Source organism: Quercus lobata, chromosome 1, assembly GCF_001633185.2.
Source record: "Quercus lobata isolate SW786 chromosome 1, ValleyOak3.0 Primary Assembly, whole genome shotgun sequence".
NCBI lineage: Eukaryota > Viridiplantae > Streptophyta > Magnoliopsida > Fagales > Fagaceae > Quercus > Quercus lobata.
In genome coordinates, this window is record NC_044904.1 from 32,959,111 (window position 1) to 32,983,240 (window position 24,130).

The 24,130-nt window shown below is 35.9% G+C and overlaps 2 protein-coding genes and 1 non-coding gene across 5 annotated transcripts; 1 reads left to right on the plus strand and 2 right to left on the minus strand.

The window, feature by feature from the left end:
* Positions 1 to 565: 565 nt before the first annotated feature.
* LOC115987577 (THO complex subunit 4A) lies at positions 566 to 5,906 on the minus strand. Of its 3 annotated transcripts, none has more exons than XR_004091150.1 (6): positions 5,581 to 5,906; positions 5,312 to 5,440; positions 4,042 to 4,110; positions 3,764 to 3,945; positions 2,177 to 2,803; positions 566 to 1,897 (listed from the first exon to the last, which is right to left on the minus strand). XR_004091150.1 is itself a non-coding variant. In XM_031111162.1 (5 exons), exons 1-5 carry the CDS (start codon positions 5,743 to 5,745, stop codon positions 2,632 to 2,634), a joined length of 717 nt encoding a protein of 238 aa, XP_030967022.1. In that variant the 5' UTR covers positions 5,746 to 5,906; the 3' UTR covers positions 573 to 2,631. The 3 variants fall into 3 exon arrangements, 1 of the variants encoding a protein (XP_030967022.1); XR_004091149.1 differs by having other exon boundaries at positions 566 to 1,959; XM_031111162.1 differs by having other exon boundaries at positions 573 to 2,803.
* Positions 5,907 to 5,978: 72 nt separating this feature from the next.
* On the plus strand, positions 5,979 to 6,052 carry TRNAV-AAC. Its single transcript has one exon. It is a non-coding gene; the product is annotated as a tRNA-Val (tRNA).
* Positions 6,053 to 9,455: 3,403 nt separating this feature from the next.
* On the minus strand, positions 9,456 to 19,404 carry LOC115952761 (cytochrome P450 714C2-like). The gene is made up of 5 exons (XM_031070007.1): positions 19,131 to 19,404; positions 11,809 to 12,029; positions 11,049 to 11,296; positions 10,055 to 10,406; positions 9,456 to 9,881 (listed from the first exon to the last, which is right to left on the minus strand). The coding sequence occupies exons 1-5, from the start codon at positions 19,402 to 19,404 to the stop codon at positions 9,456 to 9,458; spliced, it is 1,521 nt and encodes a 506-aa protein (XP_030925867.1).
* Positions 19,405 to 24,130: the final 4,726 nt, after the last annotated feature.

Genomic DNA, 24,130 nt, shown 5'->3' on the forward strand with positions numbered 1-24,130 from the left:
GGATGTCATTTTGTTCTTTGGATACTGTTTTTTTTTTTTTTTTTTTGGTTGAAACTAAAAAATTACTACTAAAAATATTGTTAAGAAAAATAAAAGTTAATTGAAGTAGTGCAGTTCCATAAATAGTGTAAAAAAATGTAATGGGACCATGAATAATAACAAAAATAAACTAAATAATGAAATAATTTTAATTTTTCTTTTCAATCCAAACCTCTTTGTAGCCGGTTATCTTCCCATGTGTGACAGACTATGCAGTACCAGCAAACAAATCATTAACACTTCAACAGGAACATGTTTAGAAGGTTAAATTTCAGTCAACGAAAATTCTATGGCCACATAAAACACAGCTTTTGCCACACCATGTGGCAGACTGGAAAAAAGTAAAGGGTCCTAGTTGTGACAATGCTACAAATTGGCCTCATTGCTTTGTAAAAACTGACGGGGGGATCCTTTCCCATTTTAATTGTTCCTCGAACATATGAGCATATTTATGCCAGTATTTATTGAGTTGAAATTTAAGCCTACTTAGATAAACAAAAGACAGACGTTTACAAAAAGCTATGAATTTGGTGTTTAAACCTTGACCTCCGCGTTGGGTGATAACAATTTGAGCAACGAAAACAAACTTGGAACCATCCTCGTTTAAGACATACTTGTGTTAACATAATATAATAACCGAACAGAATTATCTAATAATTAGACTGAAAGTCAAAAGAAGCATTTCTAGCATTGCCTATTCTTTTTTTGGATTTCAGTTTGGAATACCGACAAGCTCAGAATGCAGATGCAGCGTCAGTCATTTCAGAGCACTACCACGTAGAATGTAGTACTAAACATGATCCTGCAGCTACTGAAATCGATCAGAAGCAGAGCAAAAGCTAAGCTAAGCAGGTTCTTGCTCTCATGCGAGCCTGTTAGCATCAACCACTAAAGCAATTCGGAGCCTGCCTCAGCCAGGCACATAGAAGTCACTCTATTCCCATAAAAGAAGCCAATGGATTGACCAACGAAACAAGACATGAATCATTCGATGGACTAACATCCAGTGACCGATCAGACTTGACTCCTCAACCAAGACAGCATTACTAAAACCCATACCACCTTTCACCATCAAGCGGCAAAATATGGAAGAGTGTTGGCATTGAAAATGCTGCAGTGTGGGTATTTTAATACCTAATGATTTACAAGCCTGCAACAAATCTTGACCCCTGATGTCAGTGTGAATGGAGTATATACTTAAAAACTGCTTATTTTCACAAGAATCCTGGCATTGTCACCTTCAATAATGAAGAGACATGCAAAACTCCTTCCACAGACAAACCCTTGGGCTAATGCATGATTCTGAATATCAATGTGTGAATGGAGTGCGTACTTTAAAACGGCTTATTTCAGAAGAATCCAAACATTGTCACCTTCAACCATGAAGACACGCACAAAACTCATTCCACAGACTTAGGCTAGCGTGCTTGATTCAGAATATCAATGTGTGAATGGAGTATATGCTTAATCACAAGAATCCAAGCATTGTCACCTTCAACAATCAAGACACATATAAAGCTCTCCCAGACAAAAAGCCTTAGGCTAGCGCATGATTCTGAACATCAATGAAACTGCTCCAACTTGCTCCTGTAATCCTTAAACGTGACCTGGGCTCCATGTTCAATCTGTACAGATGTCAAACCCCACAGTGTGTTAAGTTGAACAGGGGAACTAGTGACGTTACCTCTCCCAACCCCACAATGGAGCTTGTCCTCAAAAACTGTTGATTTTCACAAGAATCCAGGCATATACAAAACTCCTTCCACAGACAAAAGCCTGAAAGTGGCGCATGATTCTGAACATCAATGTAACTCAAATCTGTAATCCTTACTACTAGACCCAGGTTGCAAGTTTGATCCTACAGATATCAACCTTGTTACATGTACCCATGTCTCCCCACCAAAACTGCATTAAGTTGAACTGAAGCAACAAGATTCCACATGATACTATGATAGATTAAAGATCCACACTAATAAACACAGGGAACGTTAACTTTCCCTGGGCAGAATATAAAAAAAACGTAATTCAATCAAACTAAAAAGCCTAACCAACAAAATCAACTGCATCATACCAACTCGGGACAAAACTTTAGCAGTTATAAGAGTGCAGAGACAAGGAAAATCATAAAGAGAGCTACCTCAATTGAAGTCTCCCAGGTTTTATGATGCAGTCGCAACCAAAAGACATTGTAGCAGTGGGTGATTCAGCAAGGCTCAATTCTCCCACAATGCAGCCAAAGTTTACTTTGCATATGGAGTAACCAGAGAGAAAATAGTTCCAGCTTCCAAACTCCAACTTGTTGAAGGAAACAGGAAGACTAAAGAAGCTAATGACACCAAAAGTAAGGGTACAGATTACATACTGACAGCTGTCCATTAATTTATACCAAATCAAAGGGACAATCGACAATAAAAGACCAAACTCCTTATAACAAAGATTCTAAAAGTTCTCTCTAGGGGTAGTTTTTCCTCTTTTGTCTAGGTAGTAGGATTTTGGTAAAGTTACACAAAATAGACGAGGTTGTTGCATCACCAAACAGCAAACGGCCACAGAATATTGTAATAGCCAAACAATAAAAAAAGATAAATGCCTTCAATTATTCTGCTTTGCTTCCTCATGATACTTCTCCAAATCAGCATCAAGATCTTCTTGAGATACCTTTTCACCACGGCCTCTTCCCCGTCCACGTCCACGACCCCTTTTAAAACCACGGCCATTACTGCCGCCACGTGGCCTTCCTAGTGCACCGCCCCTCCCTTGTCCACTGCTCATTAACCACATTGAACACGTTAATAAGGACTGCCATATCATTACCATCAGCAGGACAAATGATATACAAATTCTACAAGATGTAACATAAATGAAGTGCCACATCCAGAATGCCAAAAGAAAAAAGGTATCCAGATTCAATGAGTGGATTAAGATCACAAAAGAAGCATAGCATAGGCTTAATTCTTGTCCATCTTCCACAAAAATCTACCAAGCCCAAGGTACTCCATCCACATGTGGACCATAGGTAATAGTTGCAGCATCACTCATACAATCATACCATCATATTGTAATTCTAAAAAAGGTTTATTTAAGCTCTAGATGCATTTTAGGTATTAATAGTATTTTTAATGTAAGCTCTCAAACTCACATATGCCACAAAAATTGTTCTGTAATTGCTTTACAGTTAATTCTACATAAAACCATTGCAATAAACAAAGAACTACCTCTTGATTTTCACATATTTCCCAACAAGGTAGTACATAAGCAAAATGCATGCTCCTACTACACTGAAATACGTGTACACCAACAGCAGAATCTAAATCATGGACATTTAAAAAAAATAATAATAATAATCATAACTGTCTCCCACTGAATTGACAGCCAGATATTCCCACTTTCAGTTCAAGAAGCTATGAGTAGAATATAATTATTCAAAAATATAAAAAAAACATGCATACCATGTACTCTTTATGCCAAAAAGATCATTAGAGCAAAGACAACCTTGTTTTGAATTCTAACCAATATGCATTTCAAGCATACCCTCAGGAGATGAGAAAAATTTATATTGATAATGAATAAGCAGACGGGTCATGCCAAATAAAGCAAGCAGGACAAAAAAAAACTTGACATCATATGGGCCATCCCAAGCAAAGCAGACGAGACAAAAACCTGACAACACAAGAACCAATATGCAAAAGAGCATTAGCAGAGTTATTTGTTAGATCGTGCGTACCCTCTGGGAATCCCATTTAAATTTCCAACAGTGCCATTAGCTGCTGGAGCTACAGTAGGTGTTGCAATGTTTGTACCCACAATCTCTATCTTCATTGGTTTCCCATCAAGCTGGACGTTGTTGTACCTCTTGACAGCAGCCACAGCATCTCCTCGTCTGGAGAAGACTACTTCGGCCGTTCCCTAAGAAAAAAGTTTTTTTTTTTTTTTTTAATGAACTACAGCAGAGCAGAAAGAATTCATCAGAAGGACCTAATCATGCCAGAATTGACAAGATACCTTTGATCTCCCACTCCTGTCATAATGAATTGTATAACGTTTCAGGTCACCAACTTCCGAAAACAGCTCCTGCACATAGTTCAAATAAGTTTTAGGAAAAAGAAAAAACAAACAACAAACTTTTTTTGAATTAATTTTCTCAAAGGAAGGCCCTGAATGTATCAGATCATGAGAAAAGAAAGATTCAGAGAGAGATATTTTTGCACATTGAGATGATTTATTTTTTGTGAATATAATGTAATTGATATAGGGAAGAATCTTATCAAAGTATGCAAATAACCTCCTAGGAAGAAATTCATATGCTTCAAGATGCCTTTCAATTGTGAAAACCAAACAACCAAATGTAATTCCCACTTCTGACCATCTCAAATAAATATATAGAAGAGGGAAGAAAGTCGTTGCAATCATGATAAAAGAACATGCAAACATTCAATGGCAGATTCATAAAGCCTATACAACAGAATCAGCATAAGATAGATCCCAATTCATTAAAAAAAATATTAAAAATAGACAAACACAGGCATATAAAAAGATAGACAAACAAGGTAATCTCTCCATTAGGTAAATACCTTAAAAGAAATATATCTAAAGTAAGTGTAATTACTCATCAATCATTGCCAACAAAAACCCACTTAAAAGAAGTGTTTTTAAACATGAACCCAAATAAAGAAGAGAAATGAACTTTTATGAAGACCATACAAATATAATTTGGTATTTTTACCACATCCTTGCAAGCAAAATAAAAACAGTCAACCTAACATGTATGGGGTTGTAATAATGCATATAACCAAAACCGAAAACCATCAGATACTCCGACCCCCAACTTTCATAGATAACAACAAATAACAATATTCGAAACTAGTTACCAAATCTTAAAACAACTAAATAAACTGTCAAACAACAACCAACAAAAGTTTTTAAATAAGCAATTCAGATTAATCTCCAGATAAACCAAAACACGAACACACGCGCATAAAACACTGTTCTTTTTTACATTAATTAATACTAAAACATACGCACAAACACAGTTTCAAGGAGCAAACTTTAGAACCAAATAACAATATTTGAAGGCAGTTTCGGAAAGCAGTAACTAAAAAATCTTACAGCTAAACAAACTGTAAAAAACACAACCAACAACTGAATTACACAACGTAATTCAGATTAATCACAAGATAAGCCAAAACACACAAAATATACACGCATAAAACAGTGATAACAGTTTGAAGGAGCAAACTTAAGCACCAAAAAGAGGAAATGAAGTAAAAATTACCTTAATGTCCTCGTTGGAAACACCGTAATCAAGGTTGGAGATGTAGAGCTTGGTACCGGTCTCAATAGCAGAGGCTCGCCCCAAATTCTCTTCCATAAACAAATCGTGCTGCCACGTCGACTCTGGAGCCTATAATTAAAACCCAAACAAGCACAAAAAAAATTAACTTTGAGATCAAACTTGTAGCAAAGTTATTTAAAAATCAAAACTTTATAGACACACAGAGAGAGAAACAGATCGGAGGACTGTTTTTTTGTTTTGGTTTATACCTTAGGAGTAGAATAGGGACCCGTACGGTTGGCGGAGCGGTTGGACAAGCGGCGAGCGGGTCCGGGTCCGGAGGAGGGTCGGGCGCGGCCTCGGTTGGAGGATCCGGAAGATTGCTTGTTGGTCTTGATGATGTCGTCTAAGGCCATATCTAAAGCGGTAGTCATGTTTGTAGAGAGAGAGAGATTCAGATCTGAGAGATTTGGATAGGAATCAAAGACAAGAGAAGTCGAATGAAGATTTGGGATTAGATAGACAGGGGGGGACGCACGCAGACAGAGAAGGAAGCTTCTTCACGCGGTTTTATTACCATCTAATATCTACTACTTTAGGTCTTTGCCCCTTCATTACACTTTGGACTTTGCTGTGTTATCAAACAATCGAGATATTTTAGCATCAAGGTGTCGTGGTGTAGTTGGTTATCACGTCAGTCTAACACACTAAAGGTCTCCGGTTCAAACCCGGGCGACGCCATTTCTCTTTTATTTTTTTTATTATCATTTCTTGGTTTTTGGTGGAGGCTCTCTCAAAATTGCATTTTTAAGATTATTATTTAGAGAGAAAAATTATTGATAATATAATAATCAATAAAGGAATCATCAATTTGAATAGGTTGTTTATTTGAAATTTTTGATTGGTACGCATTCAATGAAAATAGTATTACACTAGTCAGTTATATAACTTATGTAATGCATGGAAAAGTTTAACATAAATTTTTTTATTTTTTTGTCTAGATATAAAATTTGATCATTATATTAGTTATTAATATAATTTTTGTTTGTTACATTAACTTAGATGGTTATACTTGGGCCTTATGGAATGCTCAAAACGAGTAAATCAAATCGAGGAAAGCGGTTCAGCTCAACTGTAGTGTTGACCAGCTTACTTGGGTTTCTAAGGATCGACTTGCGAAGTTCAATTCTGTCTAGCTTCCCTAACAAACCTGACCTCTCAAGCCTCAGGTTTCATGGAAACCGCCAACTTCGGAGTTTTATAAGATTAATTTTGATGGCGCTCTATTACAGGGGGAGAATAAGTCCGGCGTTGGAGTGATCATCCGTAACTCCCAAGGTCTAGTCATTGCTTCACTATCCCAACAATTTCTACAAAGCTTCTAGGCGGTGGAGATTGAGGCCATTGTTGCTAGCTGTGCTCTTGAGTTTGGTTTAGAAATTGAGATTGCTCAAGCTATATTGGAAGGTCACTTTATGGTGATTATGAATGCTCTAGAGGATGATGAGTTGTCTTGAGCTTTCTTTGCTCTTCTGATTCAAGATGCCAAGGTATTCTCTAGGTCTTTTACTCAATTACTATACTCTCATATTAGGAGAGAAGGTAATAATCTTGTCCATAGTCTAGCTAGGCATTCTATTAATGTCTCAAATTATACTGTGTGAATGGAGGATGTTCTACTATTTTTTCATTATATTCTTTATACTGATATAGCTAGTTCTTTTTAATAAACTCTTTAGTATTTTTTCTCCAAAAAAAAAAAAAAATTCGAGGAAAGTGGTGATTACACCTTTTAAACCACAAAGTTCTTTTTTAATGAGTTTATCCCTACAAATCTTCAAAAAATTATTTAGAGTACAAGCGATTATGGTTCGTGCAAACGAGGAGTTCATGAAGAAAATACGCATAGTTAGATTCCAAAAGTTTTGACAATGTTGTAGTAGGAAGGCAAGCTAGGCTTTTACAAATGTAACAATAGTGAATTTAGTTGTATAAAGGTTTTGTAAGTAAATTGTTGTAACTGCTCTTTTGTAGTGGATATTATATGTCGGATCTCAAGAGTGGATTTTCCATTGAACAATTTTTTCATTGGTTTTCTACTTCATTTTATCAAATTGGTGTGTATTTTTATTATTTTTATTTATTGATATTTCATTATTGTTATTGACTTAATCGTCTTAGTTTTGGTATTTGATAATTGATATTAGCATATAACTAATAAGTTTGTGTGTTGATTAATAAATAAATTGTTTAATTGAACAATTTATTCAATTATAAATAAATTGTTTAATTGAACAATTTATTCAATTATTCCACTAAATAAATATTTAAGGTCAAATAAAAATTTTCAATTGCTATCAAAGTATTGAGAGGACATTGGGGTCCAAAACAGTTACTTCATATTTACAAATTACAAGTTTGCAGTGTAAAAGTTTTGTGGCTAAGTGACATTATCTGGTCTCTCCTAAATGGGGAACCTAACTTCAAAATTTCCCTCCATTTGTTTTAAGTGATAAAAAAAAAATACCAAACACATCTACAGTAACATTAGTTCACATGATAAAGTACAACAATAGATTTTGTTATAAAAAATAATAAAATATATATAAAATAAGACCTTTATGTTGGAAAACATAGTTTTACATCCCATACAAAACAAGCAGTGGAAATTAATGGATCTACTTCATTCATATGAAAAACATGGAAAATCTGAATTTTATAAACAAAGAATAGAAAAGCGTACCTTGTTATAGTGAAATTCAAAAAAAAAAAAAGATTGAACTTAGGAAGACCTTCAATCTTCACTCCAATTCCACGTATGTCTAAGGTGTGTGGTCTCTCAATCAGTTTTGTACGCACTTTTTTTTTTCACAGAAAAAACTTGTGTTCTATTTCAAAAACTATTTTCTTTTGTTTCATTTGTACTTACTAATAACTACCTTAGCAATTATTTTATTTGATAACTCTTATTAAATAATTAATTGATTATCTAATTGGGTTTACCTTTTGGACCAGTCCAATTGGACTATAGTGTGTGGCTTGGGATGGAACCAAAGAGACAAATAAAGCTCCAGCTCCAATGGGCTTTGGACTTATCTATCAACTCTTAACAAACCCAAAATTATCATTAATTATATTTAATATCACTATGTAAATATAATTGCACTCTAGGCGTTATTAATAAAATTAAATCTCAAGACTTTATTATCTAAACAATTAATATATTCATGAAAATATTCATAGTAATACAAAGTCATAATATATAACTGTCACTTTGAAAATTATTGCCTCTTGATCCTTGAGTACCCAGTTTAATCCTTTAAGTTCATATATTTATTAAATCAAATTTCACAAAATATAAAATTTAGTAACTCTTTACTAAAGTGGTTAAGCCTAATACTCTTAATAACTTAACTCATTAAATTTATCTCAAGAGAATATTTTATATCTCTATAAAGAGACTATGAATTCTATATTGAGAATATGTGTTCCTTCAACACTACGTGTAGTTGCCCAACATATTGAGATTTTGACCGTTAGATTAGATCTCACTCCTAATATATCAAAACAACCTACATTTCATGAGCAATCAGGTTCACTATCCTCTCCGAATTGAGAGTTTATGTAAATGAAAGTCATGAGGTTTAGTATTCAGTTGACAGTTGTTAATAGAATAATTAATCTCACAATAGTCCAATTCAATATGTCTTACACACTTAAGACACATTAACATATCAACTAAAAGTCTCTACTTCCATGATCAAGACAAATCATCTTTGTTGACATGTTATAGTTTTTACAGATGAAATACTCAATTTAATCTTCAACTAAGAACTAAGATTTTGAGTTTACAAAGAATTTATAATTTTATTTTCTGTGACTAAATCACGTAAATAACATAAAATACATCTCAAGGATTATATGACAATGTTCAAATATTCATGCTACCATTATTTTAGATAATAAAACAACTTTATTATTTATAATATCATGTCATACATAGCATCATACAATAAGATTTGAGGGCACCAATCCTAAATTCCTAACACTTTATTCATTCAACATCTATGGCAACACTAATTGACATGATCTTTGCTCATCCCATGAAAAGGAAAACTCCACATCTTTTTAAAGTTGGCATGATTCATATATTTTTAACGAGGAGATTCACCCCATGTTCAGGCTCTACAAGGAAACCATATCGAGGTGAGTGGCGATAATTAGGAGAAATGTCGAGACTAAATTTGGATACGACCATAGCAAACAAGACCTTCGGTTCTGTTATGGCTAAGTTTTGGCCAGGACACACACGAGCACCAACACCAAATGGTATATAGGCTTGTGGAGACTTGCACGCCCCAGAAACTCCATTAGCAAACCTTTCGGGATTGAACTTGTCTGCATCAGGTCCCCATAGTTCAGGATCTCGATGCAATGCCAACGTCCATATCCAAATGTTAACACCCTTTGGAACACATGTATCACCAAGTTTCAAATCTTGCAAGGCCTGCCTTGACACAAAAGCAACTACTGGGTAAAGTCGCAATATCTCTTGAATCACCATTCTTAACTGCACAAAACCAACAATAATTTTGGCTTAAATAAGGATCAATGTGTTACATACCACGCCCACGCCAAGAGCCTTATAGCTCGGTGTCATTACTTGATCTCATAAAGAGAACTTTATTTCGAATTGGCAATAACACTTATTGCAAAAATAAATATATAAAATGTGCATCATACCACTTTCATTTTGCCAAGCATATTGGCATCCGGGGGTTTATCCCCACAAACTTCTTGAACCTCAGAGCGAACGCTGGCTTGCCACTCAGGATGCGAGGCCAATAGCATTAAACCCCATATTGCAACAACGGCATTAACTTCAAAGGCTCCAAGGTATACGTCTTTGCAGTTGTCAACTATAAATTGGTCAGCTGTGGATGGCCCAAGCTCACCATTCATGGAACCCTCCATAAGTGTTTGCAACATGTTCTCCGAAGTAGTTGCTTTATGTTTCTTCACTATATCCATAATTATTGCATAAATCTCTTTTTCTAATCCCCATACCACTCTATTCTTCTTAGTGGGAAGAAACCTGATCCAAAGGATATGAGAATTTTCAATAATGTCACATTTATACAGTATTAGATACAATAAACAAAATCTCAGTAATGGAATGGAGGCAATTTTTGTCCGATTGTAATAAACTTCGCATGTGGGGCCATTTGTCTATTCAAATTTAATAGACACAAACTCTTTTTTATATATGTTAGAAAGCCCTACTCATGAAATGGCCATACTATTTATTAAGGGACAATAGGCCTATGGGATTTAGGATTCTCCCCCATTTTTAAATGGATATATATATATTTCATATTAAAGATTATAAATTTAGAAGTTTTATAGTGTCACATTATTTAAATCTTAAATAACGTAACACTTTGTGCATTGTCAGATTTATAAAATAAAATCTTAACAACGAAAGTTTTATTATTTCAATCATTTTGGTTTTCTCAATCATACAAGTGGCCTTACATGAAACAAATTTCAATACCCTCACACGAGACATCACGAAACTAATATCTAAGTTATCTAACAATAGATGCATATACTTCAGAAAAATGATGTAATCAACCCTGTAAATGGGTAGTCACACGTCTTTCACATCAAAAATATTTGTATATGTTTTAGGATTAAAAATAAAAAAGAAATTACGAAAAATAGAGAAATAACGTACCTAGAAAACGGATTACCACTAAGTAAGGTCGGTATGCTCATGATATCGATAAGAGTTTTAAACTTTGGAAATAACTTCATTCCTTCTAAAAAGTTGTTCCCAAACATCATCTTTGAAATTATTTCAGAGGTGAAGTTTCTCACATACTCATCCACAATTAACTCTGCAACCCCATCTTCTGCTTTGACTACATTGTCCCATGATTTAATCAGTGTACATGCAGATTCCACAATTATGTCCACCGTGTCCTGTAACCATATGATTCTCGTAATATAAATGGAGCAAGTATTTTGGTAATGTTATGTTGAGAATTGAGATATATTCCTACCTAGTACAAATTGTGACACTGTAATTAAGAAGTACGAACATTCCAAAATTTCTAATATGTTCGTATTGAACACCTAAGGAGCACTTTATATATGTGTCCTCAGAGTGTTGGTTGGTAGGATTTTTTTATTTATTATTTTTTGAATTTCTCTTATTTTAGATATGTTTTAAAGATTTTATAATTGTTATTGTTTTGAAAACAAAAATTATGCATACAAATAAATAAATAAAATACACCTAAAGATGATTATTGATTAATGAATTAATTATCATATTTTACTATATTATGTCAGGATTTTGATAATTTTCATATTTTATCATGTTTTAATAATTGTCATTAATCTGTCTTGTATCGTGTCATGTACTCATATCTGTTTTAGTGTTATATTCATGTTTTTTTTTATTTTTTATTAGAGAACAATTTTACCTTAACCTTCTCCACGTACAATTGGGGACCTATCGTTTTTCTTTGGTGGGACCAAACTGCACCATTTGTTGATATAAGGCCCTTGCCAAGTAAAGGTCCCCGATCTTTCTGAAGATAAGCAGGCTTTCCCAAATCCCATGACTTAAATATGCTTATTTCTTTAACAAGTTTAAGATCAGTCACATACAAGAAGTGTTGCCTTCCCAGTGTAAACATGAATGTTCCTCCTATAATAAGAAACAGATAGATGACCCTCAAGCAAGAGCACGATAGTAAGACAAAATGAATAACCAAAAGAAAAAAAGAAAAAAAAAACAGATTTTTATGTGTTCCTATTATAAATATATATAAATAAATAAAAATTTTATAACTATAACATTAAAGACATGAGTAATACTAAAGACACAAATTTTTTTATAAAAATTTTTACAAACTACTGATGTAATGAGTAATTATTAATAAATAAAAAAGTAATGTTAATAGTAGGCTTAGATGAAAACTGTAGGGGCCAGTTAATTAGGAAGCACTGTTAAGGCAGTATTAACTGAGCCTATGGCCCAATCCGAGGACGTTAGATCATTCGAGAAAGTCCAAATAAAATTATGAGGAGAACGGAATGAAGAGAGGAGTGAAGACAATATGAGATAAGTCCAACAAGCGTCCGAAGATAAAAGCCATCTCGGCAACATGTGTCTGAGGTCATTTCGAGTGTCATATCGTCATGGACTTACTTCGGAGTTACATCATCACTAAGAGCTAGACGTCAGATAAGGGATAAGAAAGGTAAAGGGCAACAAGTATCTTCAAAAACCTGCTATCTCCGCATAAAATAACTCCCAACCAACTCTCTAGCCGCATTAATGTGGAAATGACGCCTGAACAGTGATCAAGCAGCCTTACAGTTACTAGTTAATAGTTCTGGGAAGTGCTGAATGGGACAGGAAGGAGTTCCCCAAATCTAACCTACACGTGTGCAGTAGGGGCAACACCAAGACTGGGATATATAAGATGGAAAGATGTATTTTAAAAAAAAAAAAGAAAGAAGGATTATCTAAGATCAATACTGGGACTCTTGTACAATTTTTATTCAACAAAATCATATGATACAAACTACTTGAGCTATTCCAAGGATAGATTCGCTAATCTTATTTGTGTCTTACAGTCTTAAACCATTAAATCTAATTGTTTTTCTTCAGGGATAGATCTAGTTTTTCCATCCACTCTTTACAAATTTATTGTTTGGGCCACTTGGGTTTGAGCCCAATCCTGTTTTGGGACCAATCCAATTTCAGTCCTTACAAAAACTAATAAGAAATTGACTACATCAACAGTTTGTAAAAATATTGTAAAATAGTATGTGGTTATAGCATTACTCTAAATACATTACAGATTACATTAGATAGATTTCACAAATTGATCTGCCATTAATTATAAAAATATAATTCAAACATTTATATATAGTAAACTTGAATTGTACTTTTAGCATTTTCCAATATAAATATAAAATTGAAAATTTTGACTTTTTGTTGACTAATTCTAACGTTAACACATAAGTTTTTGAAATCTCACAATTTTTCATGTCGTTGTTTTAATATATATATATATATATATATATATATATGTAATTGAGTTTAAATTCAATAAAAATTCTCTATAAAACCTGATATTTTCACCTGTGAGGGGTAAAAGACCAGTAGGCCCATGTCGATGTCTATATTGGGCCAAAGGCCCAGCCTAAGGGAAAAATCCCTCCTCGGTCGCAGGGAGGAAAAGCCCCTCCGTGGCGTAGTGTAGCCGAGGATGGAGGAGGTAACCTGCCACCGGTAGTGATACTCCCTATTATCTCACGGAGCGGGAAAAGTACTAAAGCAGAAAAGGACAACGAAAGTGTTTAAAGGAAAGGCTGTCATTATTGCATTCAGTGCCTTGTGCCTAACACGGCCATACTTCTCTGTCCTTACAACCACTCCCAACAACTGGAGGGAAGGGCTTATGGGACAAGTACCTACCCTAGGGACCTCATTTAGGAAGAAGAAAACTACTATAAAAAGGGAGTAAAGAGAGACAGAGAAGGCGGGGCGAAGACCCCCCAACACGTAAGAGGAATGAGAAAGGGCTCCCGAAACTGTGCCGAGGACCAATTCTCTCAGATGAACTCAATCCATCTCATCCTGATCGAGTAAAACACCATGATAACTATTGTTAATACACCAAAGCCTAGCTCTTTGGCCCACTCTCTACAAATTCATTGTACCGGGCTCACTAGTCTAAGGACCCACGCATCTTGGGCCGGACCAGAAAAATCGGACCCTACAATTGGCGCTATCTGTGGGAAGAGCTTGTGCGTTGGCGAATATGACGGTTAGTCACGGTCAAGCTCCTATCAACAAGAATCCCTCGAGAGGACCATTTTGGCAGTGGTGCGAGTTGCGTGAAAGCCCCCCATCATTTCCAGGAATACACCGCCATTATTATAGCACAGCCTTCGTTTTGGGTCACGCTTCGAAGTGTTCATTACGAGGGAAGGATCGCTAGACAGCGTAGTTCAAGGGGCTTTGAACGTCAGATATGCGCCCTCATGCACTTGTCAAGGGGCTAACTCTTAAGACCCCTAATATCCCGGTTCGCTGAATTCCCTTCGCTAGATAGCGTAGTTCAAGGGGCTTCGAACGTCAGATATGTGCCCCCATGCACTTGTCAATGGGCTAACTCTTGAGACCCCTAATATCCGAATTCGCTAAATTCCCTACGAACAGGGAAGCCGAGGGCTAAACCGGAATCTTTTGAAGTGCCAGACAGAACCAAGGTCTTGCATGATCCTCGGACTCAAACCTATGGGGAAACTAGACACTCTAATGGCCAAGTGCTAGACAGAACCAAGGTCTTGCATAGTCCTCGGACTCAAACTTATGGGGAAACTAAACACTCTAAGAGCCCAAGTGTCTAAATGCTAGACAGAACCAAGGTCTTGCATAGTCCTCAGACTCAAACCTATGGGGAAACTAAACACTCTAACGGCCAAGTGCTAGACAGAACCAAGGTCTTGCATGGTCCTCAGACTCAAACCTATGGGAAAACTAGACACTCTAAGAGCCCAAGTGTCTAAGTGCTAGACAGAACCAAGGTCTTGCATGGTCCTCGGACTCAAACCTATGGGGAAACTAGACACAAGTGCTAGACAGAACCAAGGTCTTGCATGGTCCTCAGACTCAAACCTATGGGAAAACTAGACACTCTAACAGCCAAGTGCTAGACAGAACCAAGGTCTTGCATGGTCCTCGGACTCAAACCTATGAGGAAACTAGACACTCTAACAGCCCAAGTGTCTAAGTGCTAGACAAAACCAAAGTCTTGCATGGTCCTCGGACTCAAACCTATGGGGAAACTAGACACTCTAACGGCCAAGTGCCAGACAGAACCAAGGTCTTGCATGGTCCTCGGACTCAAACCTATGGGGAAATTAGACACTCTAACGGCCAAGTGCTAGACAGAACCAAGGTCTTGCATGGTCCTCGAACTCAAACCTATGGGAAAACTAGACACTTTAAGAGCCCAAGTGTCTAAGTGCTAGACAAAACCAAGGTCTTGCATGGTCCTCGGACTCAAACCTATGGGGAAACTTGACACTCTAACGGCCAAGTGCTAGACAAAACCAAGGTCTTGCATGGTCCTCGAACTCAAACCTTTGAGGAAACTAGACACTCTAAAAGCCCAAGTGCTAGATAGAACCAAGGTCTTGCATGGTTCTCGGACTCAAACTTATGGGGAAACTAGACACTCTAAGAGCCCAAGTGCTAGACAGAACTAAGGTCTCGCATGGTCCTCGGACTCAAACTTACGGGAAACTAGCAACTTCAAGAAAGGCCTAAGTTCTAGGTGGAATAGAGGTCTTGTATGGTCCTCGACCCCCCGGCCTTATGGAAACTAACACGCAATGGTGCCTTTCTAAATGTTTAGACCAGGTACAGTCTTGCCTCGATCCTCGGACCAGACACCTAAAACAAGTTAAAGCTATGAATACCATCGAAAACGCGGAAAAGAACCCTAGTACCCAGCGACCCCCTCGGACAATTTATTTTAGATTACACGTCCTTAGGCAGTCACTCCGTTCGCAATACAGAACGTGCGGCTGTTATCCCGATTAGTCTTATATAGTTAACCTATTTAAAGTCGGCATTGTTCTGCCCGTGGGTTTCGATAAGTTCAAAGTAATAACTCTTTACCAACAAAGGCATCGGTTCTAAGTACGGTTTGAAAGAAAAGACACCAGCACATTCATTCACAAAATAATTATTGCAGAAAAGAAAGGATACATAAAATGCGATAAAATCATCTTTTATTAGATAAAGAGATAGTACAATATACTTAAAAGGGCTTAGACAAGCCTATATCATAAGCTAACTAAAAAAAAAAAAAAGGAATACACGAGAACGATAGATCCTTCAATTTTGCTCTAGCAGCGACTAAGCAAGTCAGGATGGTACCAGTGAAGGAAGAGAAGAAGAAGCAGAGGCACCTGGTCCATAACCTTGCTCTAGCAGCGACTAGGCAGATCTGGATGGCACCAGTGATGGAAAAGAGGAAGAAGCGGGGATGCCAAATCCCCATACCTGCTCTAGCAGCAATCGAGCAAGTATCATTCTAGCAGCAATCGAGCAAGCACGGATGGTACCGGCGATGGGACCTCCACCTGCTTCGGATTTTTGCTGAAGGAAGAAGAGGCTCCTTTCTTGCCTTATCGAGGAGAAGAAATGTCTTGACCCTTTGTCTCCCTTGCCCTAACCGGGCCATTCTGAATCTCAAAGATACTCAAGGCTTCTGAAGAGGGTGTGGTTCCTTCACCCTCACCCTAGCCTTGACCATTTCACCTTCTAAAGCTCAGTCACACTGGTAATGGGGACTTTGGGAACAATTGGAGAGTTAGGAATCTGAAAAGCTCAAAGGGTCTGCAAATAAAGGGGAATGACCTCCCACCGTACTTCTTATATAGGAGGCAAACCTGGTGGCAATCAATTTACCCAAATCTCCAAAAAGGAATTACAAGCGAAATAAATCTCGCTCAATTTCCAAAGTGGTCTTCAACCGTTGAATTTATGTCACCTCGTGAAGGGACCCTCATTAAAGCACGCCTCATATACTGAAGTGACAGGGACGCGGCTTGGATAGATTAAAAGAATGTCTCATAGCCAAGAACGCGTCTAAGGCAAACGAAGAGGCTCTGGCCTTTAGGGGAGGGCCTGACGTGGCAAGCCGAGACAGAGGCCCGATATCACCAAAACCCTCCTCTCCGCCCGAGAAGCCGAACAGCAAGATTTTGAGGGGTTATTGTGGGGGGTAAAAGACCAGTAGGCCCATGTCGATGTCTATATTGGGCCAAAGGCTCAGCCCAAGGGAAAAATCCCTCCTCGGTCGCGGGGAGGAAAAGCCCCTCCTCAGCGCAATGTAGCCGAGGATGGAAGAGGTAACCTGCCACCGGTAGTGATACTCCCTATCATCCCACGAAGCGGGAAAAGTACTAAAGCAGAAAAGGACAATGAAAGTGTTTAAAGAAAAGGCTACCATTATTGCATTCAGTGCCTTATGCCTGACACGGTCATACTTCTCTGTCCTTACAACCATTCCCAACAACTGGAGGGAAGGACTGATGGGATAAATACCTACCCTAGGGACCCCATTTAAGAGGAAGAAAACTACTATAAAAAGGGAGTAAAGAGAGATAAAGAGGGCAGGGCGACGACCCCCCAACACGTAAAAGGAATGAGAAAGGGCTCCCGGAACTGTGCCGAGGACCAATTCTCCCAGATGAACTCAGTCCATCTCATCTTGATCGAGTAAAACACCATGATAACTTTTGTTCATACACCAAAGCCTAGCTTTTTGGCCCACTCTCTACAAATTCATTGTACCGGGCTCGCTGGTCTAAGGTCCCACGCATCCTGGGCCGAACCAGAAAAATCAGACCCTACATCACCAATTATTATAAAATTGTCACATCAAGTTTGATATTTTTGTTTGGAAAAAGTCTAGGATTACAAAAATTTCACAACTTTTTGTCACAATAATGACATGACAGAATGTGATTAGTAAAAAAAATATTAAATTCATATGTAAGTGATGATTAACTACTTACAAACTACCACATTAAAGTTGTGGCAAAAAAAATTGTGCAATAATTTGTACATCTACAGTTACTCTTTTGTTTGAGGAGCTTGTGGTCCTACGAGGCTACAACTACTCATGAGAGAGAGAGAGAGAGAGAGAGAGAGAGAGAGAGAGAGAGAGAGAGAGAGAAGAGAGAGAGAGAGAGAGAGAGAGAGAGAGAGAGAGAGAGAGAGAGAGAGAGAGAGAGACGTGAGTAATGTGTAATGAAATTTTTTAGTTATTTTTAAAAAAAAAAAAAATTTAAAGTGAAGTCTCCATCTCATCAACTTGACTCTTTCCTTTTCTTTTATTTTTTTCTTGACCGGATTATTTAGACAAGAAATATCATATTTAATTATGTAGTATATTAAATGTTTTAAGATATTATCATATCATACAAATATATCAAACTACTTGATTTTAAATATTTCTAATTTTTGTAATTGATTATAAAAAATATCTCTTATCTTAATTAAGGCATTCTTGAACATTATAAATAATGTTTATAGGTGAATTTGTTAAATTGTGTACATTAATTTTATTTATTTTCATATTATTACTTAATTACTAAAATTATTACTTCATTTCACAGTTGGACCTTAGTTCAACCTTGGTTCAACCGCAAAAACTTTGAATTTTTTTTTTTCAGTTTTATGAACAGATTTTGAAATCATGCATAACATTACTCCTAATTCTTATACACATTAAACACAATCTTAATAAATAGTCATATTACTTTTAGCTGACCTCATATTGTGACAAATATTTTTTTTAAGATCTCTTAACTTTACGCCTCCCAAAATATATATATATATATTTATATATATATATATATATATATATATAATCTACTCTATATTTAAACCCTCTAATAAAATCATGGTAAATCATAATAAATGTCATTATTTGGAGAAATAAAAAATGTGAAAAATCATATTATATTAAACTTTTGTCATTTCCTGTAACCAAATAATGTAAATTTGTCTCCCTCAAAAAAATAAAACAGTGTAAATTAAATAGTAAAACTAGTTCACATATAAAAATAATAATTAAAAAAATTAAAAAAGAAAATAAAAGAAGAAGAATCAAAACCTCTTCAAAAAAAAAAGAAGAAGAAGAAGAAGAAGAAGCAAAACTAGAAAATGACAACCAAAAATTGTGTTCTAGGAAAAATTAATAATGCATACCATACTGCTTTGTCCACTGCTTGAAATATGGGAAGAGATTTAAAGAACAGTAAAATGGTGAGATATCCTTCGGGTCTTTATTTGCAGGATCAGAATTTGGAACCGCTGACATTATCTGCTTTATTTCTGGAATGTTACCCGTTATAAGAGAAGGCAAAGGACCTATGATCCCTTGCCTTCGAAACTTTAGTCGAATATTTTCAAGCTTCAGCCAAAAGAAAAGGCATAGGCAAATGAGAAAAATGAACATGAGAACCAATAGCACTTGTTCCATTGCTCTTGTAGTGTAATGCTCACAATGCAATCAAAAGCAAGGCTCACAGTTATTTATATCGGCCTAAGGTATAGATTCACCTAGTAAATGTCCTGACAAAACAACAAAATTAACACGTTCAATAGTTTCTTAAAGGCAAATATCCACAAGCGTCCAAATTTAGAAGGAATGGATGATTAAGAAGCTTACAAAACTGCCAACTTCCTACACATCATTAACTACCAACCATATAGACGGTAATAATGCATTACAACAGGCTTAAGGATGAGCATTTAGATCCTGCCATACATACATATATATATATATATATATATATATACACACGGTAATAATACAGTCAAATAGGATTATGGAGGCATTAGATCCTGCAAAAATTATCTTATATCATACATCCATTCCCCCTTTTACAGCACACATGCACAATGCATATATCGCTTCCCCGTTTTACAGCACACACAATGCATAAGATACATTCTCCAAGCCACCAACCGTTTGTCAACACTTCATAGATTGATTGAGAGAATTCTAGTGGATCCCGTGCATTGTTCACGGGACCCACAAACCTATTTTTTCACCAAAACTTTCATTAAAAATAGGTCTCATGATACTATTCGCACATTTAAAAATTATTTTGTTACAGTGTTTTCAGTTTTTAGCAAAATAAGCGGTATCTAAACACACAAAATGAGTACATGTGCTCTAATCTCAATACTCATATATTTACCCACACGTGGGTTCTTAACATTTATTTTGTTATTTTCTTTAGCCACATGCCTTAAATAGAATTATATTAAAACCACTAAAAAATTGTCATTTATTATTTTCATAAAAATAATGAATTTGAGTGGGGTTTTTATAAAATTTGTTCCTGACTGAAACCCAATAAGTACAATACTTATCAAGAGCAAGGATGAGAAATATTTTAGTATACCTACTTTCAAAAACAGCTCTATGGTATCCATCCAAAAATCTTGATTTTGGTAAAGGATGCTCAGCCACATGCATTTAGTTGGCACTTTAATTGGTTGCACATATTAGTCAAACTACAACTTTTGATAAAGCAGTACTCTTCAGTCATTCATACGCAAGTTTAGAATTAGGTAGGGGTGTCAATTCGGGTTAGCGTGTCGGGTTTGTGTCATGTTGAGGTAGGGGTATTCGACTAAATGGCTCAACCCTAACCCGACCCATTTAATAATCGTGTTATGATCCTTCAACCCTAACCCGACCTGTTAATAAGGTGGGTTGACCTGACCCAACCCATTTGATACACTTAATAAACGAGTCATGTTGGGTTGACAAGAATGTAACACAACCCATTTCAACCTGCATAATATTAAATATAACATCCATCTAGAAATAATTTTTTTCCTATTCCAAAAGCAATGCATACACTTCAAGTTTTCAACCCATATTCTTGTAATCTTTAAAAGCAATACCCATCAGATTTAGTTTATAAACCATCTCAATAAACCCACTTGCAAGATATGCAGATGGTGTCCAACACTAATACAAACACCAAAAAAAAAAAAAAAAAAAAAAACACACGACACAAGACAAATGCTATGACCGTGGCCTTAATCAACAATTAATATATCTCATATATTAATAATGGCACATGGGCTCAAAGTTTATAGAACAAAAGCATTATGCAGAAAAAATAAACACATGAGAGAGAGAGAGAGAGCGCAATAACCGGTTTGAGACTTTGAATTTGAGAATTAGACGTGAAACTATAAGATAGTAGAGTGAGTAGTACGGCTGAAATTAAGGGGGAAAAAAAAGATATTTATAAGAAGGTTTAGAGATTCAGGGTTTTTAGGATTTAGAGATTTAGGGTTTGTAAAGTTTCAATTTCCAATTTTATCCCTTGTAAGTTTTTGTAATTACTCACTTTTCTTTTTAAATTGAAAATATATGTTGGATATAAAATGTATTTGACAAATCTAAAATAAAATAAATATTTATTTGTTATACAAATTAAACGGGTTGTGTTAAGTGGGTCATTTTGGATTAACACAAATAAATTGACGTGTCAAACGTGTCTATTATGGGTTACGCGGGTTGACCCGATTATGACACGTTTATTATCGTGTCGCTTTCGGATTGAACTGTTTATGACCCAAACCCATTAAGGCCCAACCCTAACCCGAAAAAATCTGTGTCGGGTTCGTGTCGTATTCGTGAGTTGGGTCGAGCATTGACAACCCTAGAATTAGGCAAAGTCCCATCACCTATGTGAACAGTTCTAATGTTCCACGGAGTAGCATTTTTGCTCCCAGACTACCTAAAAAACCTTCCCAATAGAGCATTCCCATTCGGACCGTCAAATGGGAAATATTGGGATGATTTAGCATTAAAGCCCAAAATTGTAGAATGGCATTGTAGCTAGTAAAACAAAATACTAATATTTTATTCATTTTTACTGTTTGCTTTATCAACTTCTCTCTCTCTCTCTCTCCCGGTCACTCTCATCTCATCTCTCTTTTTTTTCTTTTTCTTCTTTTTCAGTTCTGATTCTCTCATTCAATCCCTGCCCCTCTCTCGTCCCTCTCTTCCCTTTCTTTTTTTATTTTTTTCTCTCTATTTTCCCTTGAATCAAGGGTTTGATGTGGTGGCAGAGGTGCCAATGTGGTGGCAAATGCGGCAACGTGTTCATGGGTTTCTGGTGTGGTTTGCAGCGGTGAGATCGGCATGGGTATGGTGATGGATTTGGTTGTGGGTTTCTCTATATTTGTTGTCCATGGTGGTGGAGGGTTTCCGTGGTGGTGGGGATGGGTGATTGATGGTGGTGGTGGCTAATGTGGATTTGTTTGATTATTTTTTAATGGGTTTGTAGTTGGGTTTGTGGGTGTTTTTTGATTGGTTTGTGCCTGGATATTTGGTGGGTTTTTGGTCATGGTGGTTGCTGTGTGGTGTGGGTTTGGTGTCATGGTGGTTGCTGTGTGGTGGTGACTGGGTTTTTTGATAATTTTTTTAATGGGTTGTGGTTGGTTTGCGGGTTGATATTTGCTGGGATTGTGGTGGGTTTGGGGTCACGGTGGTTGGTGTGTGGATGAGAGGGTGGTTGTTGTGTGAAGGTATGGTTGACAAAGTGATAGAGAGATAGAAATTAGAAATAAGTGGTAGATAATTTTATATTATTTTATTGTATAATTTATGTTATTTTAGTGTGTAGTATTGTAAAATAAAAGTTGGGATGTTGGGAGTATTGTAAAATGGTATGGTATAATTGATAAAATAGCTTTTTAAGATGGTAAAATAAGATAAGATAGGATTTTGGGATGGGGATGCTCTTATTGCTTACCTACAAAAAATTTTCCATTACTTACCAACAAAAAGCCATACATCAATTGCACCTAACAAGTTCACAACCAACAAAAAGCAAGCCAGGGCGGCGTAGCCAAAAATTTTTATTTGGGAGCCAACTTATGATATTAATTTATTAGCTTATACAAACTTCCATAAACATGCACAAACACAGATATTTATACACACATATAACTTAGTATGCTCCATAATGAATCCTTAAAGTTTTCATTTTTAATATAAGTTACCAAATTATCAACCAAAGTGAGTAAAAAAAATTTCAATTGAACTAATGAAGTATTCAAAGACATGAATGATTCAAAACTTTAACAGACACAAGAACACATTTTACAATAAATAAAAAAATGAATGTGAAAAAAAAAAAAAAAAAAAAAAACATCATCTATAACACTAGACCAATTGGACAATTTTTTTAAGAGTATCATTGCACTAACTCAAATATTTGGGGGGCCAAGTCCCATTTTTGTAAGCTAATAATTAAAATGTTAAATACTTATATATATATATATATATAGTATTAAAATATTTTAAAATTTTTTGGGGGAGCCATGGCCCCCCCCCCCCAACTCATATATGTAGGTCTGCCCTGCAAAAAGCAATTATTAATTCTAATTTGGGCCCAATATTGATATCACTTTTTTAACTCACTTATAACAATATTTGTTTTTAAAATGTTGTAAATATAGCATTACTCCAAAAATAATTTTGACCCCTCAAACATAATCCTTAACCCCTTGTTGGGGGCCACTTTTTAGCGTAGTCGCATGTTTTCCGTTGGAGGGGTGACTTTGCTAGACCCGATTTTTTTTTGGAGAGTTCAACCCAGAACTTGACATTAGGCCACATAGACCAATGGTTTCCAGTACATTTTTAAGCCTACAACATAGATAAAACTCAAAGTCTAAGAATCATGATAATGGTTAAAATAAATAAATAATATATTTAGCATAATAGTTTTGATTAAATGATGAGTTGAATATTATTACTATATATATATATATATATTAAGTGATGTCCAATATTAAAGAATAATTAATTAAATGTCATATGTCCGACAATGGAATGAGTCCAAAATAGTCCATATCCAGCTGAGGTTCATGGTTCATGTTCAACATAATAAGATATATCCAACAATGGTCTATGTCCAAATAATGTATGTCAAATAGTTTATTTCCAGTCATGATTCATGTCCAAATAATATATGTCTAGCGGTGGTTTATGTCCGAATAATATACATCTAGTGGTGGTTTATGTCCGAATAATATATGTCCAATAGTAAGATTGATTCAATTTATTAATATATATGCTCATTAATGAAACATTAGTAAATCCATGTTTATTAAATAGTGGGATAATATTAAAGTAGTTTGCATCCAGTGGTACAGTAATAATGAGT

What these genes read in the sequence shown, in the direction of transcription:
- LOC115952761 (XM_031070007.1), bottom strand. Translation starts at nt 19,404, where the DNA reads ATGGAACAAGTGCTATTGGTTCTCATGTTCATTTTTCTCATTTGCCTA. An exon ending in GCAGTGGACAAAGCAGTATG is followed by an intron (nt 12,030 to 19,130) that starts GTATGCATTATT and finishes TTCTTATTATAG; the next exon opens with GAGGAACATTCATGTTTACA. An exon ending in CCCAATTGTACGTGGAGAAG is followed by an intron (nt 11,297 to 11,808) that starts GTTAAGGTAAAA and finishes ATATGGTTACAG; the next exon opens with GACACGGTGGACATAATTGT.
- LOC115987577 (XM_031111162.1), bottom strand. Translation starts at nt 5,745, where the DNA reads ATGACTACCGCTTTAGATATGGCCTTAGACGACATCATCAAGACCAAC. An exon ending in GTCCCTATTCTACTCCTAAG is followed by an intron (nt 5,441 to 5,580) that starts GTATAAACCAAA and finishes TTTTAATTATAG; the next exon opens with GCTCCAGAGTCGACGTGGCA. An exon ending in TTTCCAACGAGGACATTAAG is followed by an intron (nt 4,111 to 5,311) that starts GTAATTTTTACT and finishes AACTATGTGCAG; the next exon opens with GAGCTGTTTTCGGAAGTTGG.